This window comes from Cyprinodon variegatus, unplaced genomic scaffold (genome assembly GCF_000732505.1).
Source record: "Cyprinodon variegatus isolate N-32 unplaced genomic scaffold, C_variegatus-1.0 Scaffold399, whole genome shotgun sequence".
Taxonomy (NCBI): domain Eukaryota; kingdom Metazoa; phylum Chordata; class Actinopteri; order Cyprinodontiformes; family Cyprinodontidae; genus Cyprinodon; species Cyprinodon variegatus.
The window spans coordinates 182,995-190,583 of record NW_015150852.1 but is presented as its reverse complement, the minus strand read 5'-3'; the positions used below and the strand labels follow the sequence as shown (position 1 = coordinate 190,583).

General features: G+C 38.8%; 2 protein-coding genes across 2 annotated transcripts in view; both read left to right on the top strand.

Moving 5' to 3' along the window:
- LOC107092891 (bile acid receptor-like) overlaps positions 1-456 on the top strand; it is a 9,589-nt gene extending 9,133 nt beyond the window's left edge. Inside the window, exons 8-9 of the mRNA XM_015387590.1 lie at positions 115-231; positions 326-456. Of these exons, the coding sequence (XP_015243076.1) occupies positions 115-231; positions 326-456 (248 nt within the window). The remainder of the gene's footprint in view (positions 1-114; positions 232-325) is intronic.
- A 1,151-nt stretch (positions 457-1,607) lies between these two features.
- The window catches only part of LOC107092886, an 18,829-nt gene continuing 12,847 nt past the window's right edge, over positions 1,608-7,589 (top strand). The window contains exons 1-2 of the mRNA XM_015387585.1: positions 1,608-2,689; positions 4,533-4,805. Coding sequence (XP_015243071.1) covers positions 2,440-2,689; positions 4,533-4,805 — 523 coding nt within the window. The 5' untranslated portion in view covers positions 1,608-2,439. The remainder of the gene's footprint in view (positions 2,690-4,532; positions 4,806-7,589) is intronic.

Genomic DNA, 7,589 nt, shown 5'->3' with positions numbered 1-7,589 from the left:
GTAGGCAGTGTTCTTTTTTTTTTAAATCCCAATGAGAGGTCCACATTTCATTCCTATTTTTGTAGATTAAAGTTAAATGTCTAAGAATCTGCATGCTTGTGCTCTGTCACCCAGGTTTTGATCTCCTGGATTTCTCCGACCAGATGGCCCTCCTGTCCGTTTCCTCTCTGGAGGTCATGTTTCTGCTCTCTGCCCAACAGTTCTCCAATAACCCTGCAAGCCCCACTCCAGGTAAAGGGAGAAAACTAAAACTAAAATAAAGACAAAAACACGGTTTTAGAAAATACACCCGTTTGAATCTAACAGCCCATCCCTGTATGATCAGTTTTGCAGCTTTTCACCACTTCCTCGCACGGCTGGCTCAGAAATCTGGAGCCCAGGGAAAACTTCCAGATGAGGACGTCCGTCGGTTCAGGTGAGCTCCTATTCATTGTAGAACATTTTACCCCGGTTTGAGTGTCATTGATTTGTACTTACCATATTTTGCCACCAGGGGGCACTGTTAAACGCAAACTTTCCTCATATATTCTTAATATTCTTCTCCTCATTACTTTATCTCCCCTCTTCTTCCTCTCGGATCCACTGTTTTTTCATTTTTGAATTCCGCCTTTCCTCCAATATAATTCCCTTTTGTACTTGATTCAATGGATCATTAGACGTGATATACTGAGTTCAATTATCATGTTTATGCACTTTTTTCTTGTTTGTGTTTCTCACCACCAGTTTTGCATGTTTAGGATGTAACTTTAGTTTCTTATGCAGCTTTTTTTCCACATTCACTGGAATAGAAGGAGGTTATTTGTACAATACATCTTATTTCTGCCAGTTAGCCCAGTTATTTTCATCCTGTTTCATGCACCCATTGGTTATTGTTTTTACAAACTTGTTCTTTAATTGATTGATTGACTTATTGATCTCAAAGTGGATACATTTACTTGTTACATCAGATCAAATAGTCAAAGAGGAAGAATGTGCCAAAAGAAGAAAAATGTGCATTGGAAATATACAGTATGCACAGTGTGTCCACAGTTTTGTTTTTGTTTTGTTTTTTCAGGAGGATTATTACACTATATATTACTATATATAATATATTTTCTATATATTGCATAGGGTGTTTACACAGGTATTTATATTAATTCATATTTATGTTTTTATATATAATTATTGCACTGAGTGTCAAATATAGAGAAACAGTTATTGCACAGGGTATTAAATGGTAAACTGCAGATTATAAATTGCACAAGTTATTCCCATTGTAGTGTCACATTGTAGAGTCTGGTTGCAGTTCTGATTCTCTGGTTCTGATTTTCCTTTTCCTTACTTGTTGATGTTTGTCAAACTTTCTGTAAATGTGTTTTTCTTTTTTTCTCAAAGTATGTCTCACTATCCTTCCTTTGATTTATTTCATTACTCATCTTACCAGCCTCCTCTTCTCTTTCGACCCATTTCCAGCCCTCTGTCTAACCCTGCTTCATTCCTCCTCTCTACGGTTTTCTCATGTTATCTCATCATCCCTCCTTTCCATCTCTGTCACACATCAAACCTTGCAGACATAGGAGGAGAGAAGTGGCTAGGAGTGTGTGTGTGTGTGTTTATGAGAAAATGAGAGGGACAGAGAGAGAGAGGGGGCATATTAAAGAGCACGGCAAACAGAGGACAAGCTGTGGCAGCAGCTTTTTTCCTCTGAGCTGCGGACAACCTGCAGGACAGACCGTGTCTGTCTACTAAAAGCCAAGGACTATATTTGACTTCTTCTAAACCAGTTTTGACTCTGAAACCGCTTTAAGTCCAAAGAGGACTACAGAAGCTTTATTGAAGGAGGAACAAAACCTAATCAACTAGTTTCATTTTCACATTTCAGGCAAACTTGGATCCTCTTTTTTCTTTCAAAAATCAAGAAGAAAATAAGGCTGAAGGGAAACTAAGAGGGATAATTCACTGTACATCTGACTGAAAGAGCAGCCTTCTTTCCTGACAACTTTTCCAAGCCAAAGAGAACAAAACAGACAAAAAAAATCTGCTCAGGAACAGCTGACCGTGTCTTTAAATAATTACTAAATATAAAGGATATAGAGGACTCAAATGAAGACACAGCAAGAGGAGGACAGCTTCTGCAACCCTGCCATGTCTTTGGATATTTCTTCTTCATTTTCAGGTCTGGGCAAATAAAGACAAAACAAAACAAGAGAGAAGCAAAGGAAGAATTTCATCTTGGAGGAAAATCAAAATACTTTTCCACTGGTGATTCTTTTAACACCAAGAAAAATACGTAAAACATAGAATTCAGAGGCTCAAATGAGAAGTTATTAAAAACTAGAGGCAAATAGATAACAAATCAAGGAAAATAGGACCTCTGGAACTGGAATGTAAAAGAAGAAATAGTCAAAAATAAAGCACAGATTTTCCCAGAGTTTACAAAGAAAAAAAGGCATCCTAATCATGAAGCTCCTCAGGTTTTTTGCAACTCTTTGCTCCGTTATCTACCCTGTGCAGCCTGTGGCCCCCCCGAGCAGCGTGGCCCTCAGTCGGCTGGACCGCTGGGTCCGCTCTGGCCTCCAGGTGTTGCAGTGGGACCAGCTGGACCGCTGCCTCCGGATGTCCTCCATGTCTGAAGCGGACTGCAGACGGCTCACCCACCTGACGCCGTCGTCTGTGGCCGTGTATATGTCTGAGCAGCACGCCGCCACAGGTAGGATGACATGGGGCCCATCATACTGTCCTACTGTCACAGCAGAGCAGTTCATATTTACACATATTTTATGTTTTAAAGCTTTTAAGCCTTTTTTATATTGTATAATTGAATTTAAAATGTATATTTTTTTGATCAATTATTTCTTCTAGATTCTCTAATTGATCTGTTGATCAATTAGATTAAAGATTTATACATTTTGGTTCTAATGATCTAATTTTTATCCCCTGTTTTAGTTTTAACAACAAATGTGATGAAGTTACTAATCTCCATTTCTCCATGATTTTAAATTATATTCATTATACTTTATTATTGTTGTATATCAATTGGGAGACATGGCTTGATTTTTTTCTCTCGGTTAAGCTTTTTTAAAGGTTGTTTTGTTACATGTATTACTGTGCAAATGGTCAGTTAAAGCTAATTAGGGATCGTACAGTAGACATTCACTTCTTTCCTAAAAGTACAACTTTAATATTTTAAATATTACTTTCTATTTTCAAGTCTCATTTATTCATTTGAACTCTTTTTTTGTGTGTTTGAAACCTGTAACTTGCTGGTTATGGAGTGCGGTTACAGGGCGTGGTTATAGGGTATGGATATAAGGCTTGGTTATAGGGTGTGGTTATTGCATGTGGTTATAGGGCATGGTTAAGCCAGGCATACACTGTGTGATTTTTTTCAATCGCTGCAAGCAGCTACGGTCACGCTGTACGAATACAAGGGTTTCGTGGTACAGTGTGAGTTCGCAGCTCACGATGTCTGTGCAGCATGACGCTCTGATGCGATCTAGTTGCTCACACTGTATGTCTAAAAACCAGGTGGGACTCAGCTCCGCAGTGAGATGGTGCTACTCGGACTCGTCTATCCGGAAGCCAAACCAGTAGAAGAGGAATATGAAGCTCACTAGAGTGAAACGCGCTGCCTTGGTAATTTGTGCAATTTTGGGCTGAAAGCCCTAAAAAGAAAAGGGAACGACATATTTGGACAAAGACATGGCTGAGCAAACGTGGCTACTACTGTCTGTCAATTTTACAGAAAGAAATCCATTTCACCCGCCATAATTCTGTGTTTTCATCTGAAAGGAAGAAGAAGAATAATCCTTGTTTGTGCACTAAGCAGTTAGGCCACGATGGTTGACTGAAAATCAAACATGTCGGATTTTTTCCTGACCTCACAATTCCTGATCAGGAGATGGTCGTGAGAGGCTGATCGTCCCTTGTTACCCCTTGTACACTGCACGACACACGATGTACAATCAGGGTGAAAGTCAGCCCGATCGGAAAATTCTTGCACAACTGGAAAGTCGACCCGAAAAGGGCAAAATCGCACAGTGTAAGCCCGGCTTTATAAGGTGTGGTTATAGGTTGTGGTTATAGGGCTTGGTTATAGGTTGTGGTTAAAAGGTTTGAGTATAGGGCTTGGTTATAGGGTTTGGTTATAGGGTTTGGTTATAGTTGGTGGTTATAGGTTGTGGTTTTAGGGCTTGGTTATAGGTTGTGGTTAAAGGTTGTGGTTATAGGGCTTGGTTATAGGTTGTGGTTATAGGGTTTGAGTATAGGGCTTGGTTATAGGGCGTGGTTAAAGGTTGTGGTTATAGGGCTTGGTTATAGGTTGTGGTTATAGGGTTTGAGTATAGGGCTTGGTTATAGGTTGTGGTTATAGGACTTACATCATGCTCTTGTTTCTCTCAATATATTACTGGTCCTGACTAATTCCTTTTTGTTATTATGCAATTATTTAATTTCAAGCTATTTATCTGTATAGTGCAATTACACAACACTTGTCATTTTAAGGCACTTTACAATACAGCTCAATAGCAACATTCTGCTCTCCATCTTTCTAGGTCCTTTCAACAAAGTCCAGGCCATCCTGCCTGACTTTTCCAGTGGGATGCTGAGTTCCAAGCTAAGAGGAAGTTTCAACGTCGGACGAATGCTGAACAGAGCTGACGGTTCACATAGACTCCACCAGCCCCTCTATAGTTCCTCTGCCCATGATGTTGTGATGGTGTTGGATCCAAGCCCAGGAGAGAACTTTGGACACCCCGTCTTCCTCTTTTATTTGGACATGAATGTGACCAAGAAGAGATGTTCCCACCTCGATGGTATTTACCTGGGTGAGTGTTGGAACCTATGCCCCTCATCCCTGTTAATTAACTGTCATTATACTGGTGAAGAATCTTAGTCATCCAGGTCATAGTCATTCCAAAAAAGTTAAAAAAGACAATCCACTAGACTTTGTTTCCAAGTTTGAAGACGCTTCGCTTCCCATCCAGGAAGCTTTTTCAATTCAAAATGTCAGAAATAGCATTGAGTACAAGGTTTTATTCAGTAGCCCAACAAAGCCTTGTTTTTGTTTAGATAACATTGCAACTCCAGCCCCGTTACTGGGGAACAGAAGACTTCGCTTATTCAGCCAGGTCAACAATTCCCTTTAAGGACACCCCTTACAGAGATATAGACAGGTATGGGGCATTGCAGGCTAACAAAACCAAAGGGGTGTTGAGTTCGTCCGTTTCAATGTGCATGTTTTCTAAACAAAAACAAGGCTTTGTTGGACAAACTCAAACTTTTGTCCTGGAGTAGAAAAGCCACAGTGTAGATCTGTTTCTAATTTAACATCTCTGGAGAGATCGGAAAGAAGTCTAGATGTTTCCCATTCAATAAGATCTAGCTTGAAATATTGTAAAGAAGAATGGGCCATAGAGCCCAAAGGTACGTTTGTTACGCTTTTGCTCTTTACATATAAAGACACCGTTGACAGGATACCTATTTGTTGAGCTTTCAGAAGCCTTATCCTTAAAGAAGAAGGCCAGAATAAAGTATAACATAGGAGGGCTGGTTTTCACTTCTTTAGCCATGCAGGGGGCACAATAAATGGACGAAGATGAGCTCAAAATGTTATCTATGTTTTGAAAATGCTATTTATGATGGAAAACGGGGCAGAACACACGAGCATCACGAGATACCATGGTAGGTTCCCTCCTTCTCCTTCACCAAGGAGAAGAAAGCAGGCCAGAGTTTTGGGGAAGTTAGATGAAGCTAAGTACCTGACAATTCTCAAGGCAGAACCTGCTATAGGCTGCAAAGGGAGGGGTTCTTTGTAATATATTATGTAGATTTTGACGAAAGTGTTTCCAGGTGCATTAGGTGAGAACCTTCCTCTCATTCAATGGTAAACAATACTTAATGGGAATCAAAATGAAGAAATAAAAAACCATTCACTGCACTCAGTAAAAACAATCTAACATAATGTTTGTTTCCACTTTCCGCATGTATTATATGGGCATATATTAAAGTTAGCCATGGAGAAGCTGGGAATGTCAAATGGAAATCACTTCCTAGTTTTTAACCTGAAAACAGCTATTGAGATTCACGTGTTTGAACTTTCTTAATAAATCAACTATTTTATCTCTCACTCTTTTCAGGTGGTTTCTTACACATTAAACCTAGAGGTGAGCCTTTAGTACCCAGCCTCCATAAAACCTCTCTTATAAGACTGGACTGTATGACAAGTAGGACACCCACCCCCATGTGAAGGTGCAAACAGGTCTTCTTCAGTCAGCTAGAGAAATCAATTTGAATAAACAGCTAGTGTGGACACACAAAGCATCTAAAAGGCTTCAGGTTTAGTTGTGACAGTTTCAGCTTCAGTTGTTGCTGATTATGAAAAAAAAAAATTTGCATATAGGATAAAAAAAAAATCTCTACTTAGAATGTAAAGCCCTGCTTTAGTCACATAGAAAAGAAAATATAACAACTTGTAGAGGATCAGGTTGCTTTGATTAAAGTTTACCTGATACGTTTGATTATTTTGTCTTTCAGTTAGAGCAGTTGGAAGTGTAAAAGTTTCTAAGCTCCTGCTGTGTGCGAACTTAGAGCCAGATGTTAAGGTGACCCCCTTCCAGAGTCACAGGAACACACCTCTGTCAATTATTCATACAGATCTGCTCACATAGCAAAGTGCCTCCTGCTGGGCTCCATGCAGTAGATGGTTTAGCACAACTTTCAAGAAACCAAATAATTTACTTGAAAAGTGAAAAAAAAAGTCACAAGGATACAATACTCATAATAAAAAAGATTTATTGCAACTTTATGTGCTTTAAAAATACAGATGTAGATAATCTGCCAAGCATTCGCTTGTCTCCTTGGCTCAATGCTTTGTATAAACCGATTAGTATTGATTTAATCTGCAAATCTCTTGGGATATACAGTAAATCTACCAGCTTTTTACATTTAGAAACCCTAATTTTCCAATAGCCAGATTTTCTTTTAAAATAACACAAGCTCAGTCAGACAGGAGGAGCTCTTGCTGCATGATGAGGGTGTTTGTTCTGCCGTAAGTTCAGCCTCTGCTCTATTCTCTCTGGTTAAGTAAAAAAAAGTAAAATATCTCTCAGGTAAAAAAAAAAAGCTGTCACATGTGGACGCACTGTATATACTGTAGATATCCCACGCACCTTTTTCTTCCTTTGGTGCCTTCTACTTCTCCTTTAACTATTTGAGCTGATGAAACAAGTTATTTTCTCCATTGTGACATCAATAAAGGCGATCAATCAATCAAGTCTCATTCTACTTACAATCTTTAACAGTTTTTCCATTGTAATTGCTTTGCATTAAGTCTAAATCTGCCTTCCAATTCTAAATAGCTTCCATGTTCCTTTGTTTTTTTACGTGACAAGATCAGCTTCACCTACATGTTTGCAAACCCCAGCCAGGTCCTGTCAGCTATGGAGGGTAAAAAGTGCCAAAATTAAATAAATAAATACAGCATTACATAAATAATTAAATGTGTCAATAATTAATTAAATGTGTAATTAAATAAATAAATGTGTCATTCATTAATTAAAACCACGTCACTAATATAAAGTGCCACAATTAAATAAATAAATACAGCGATA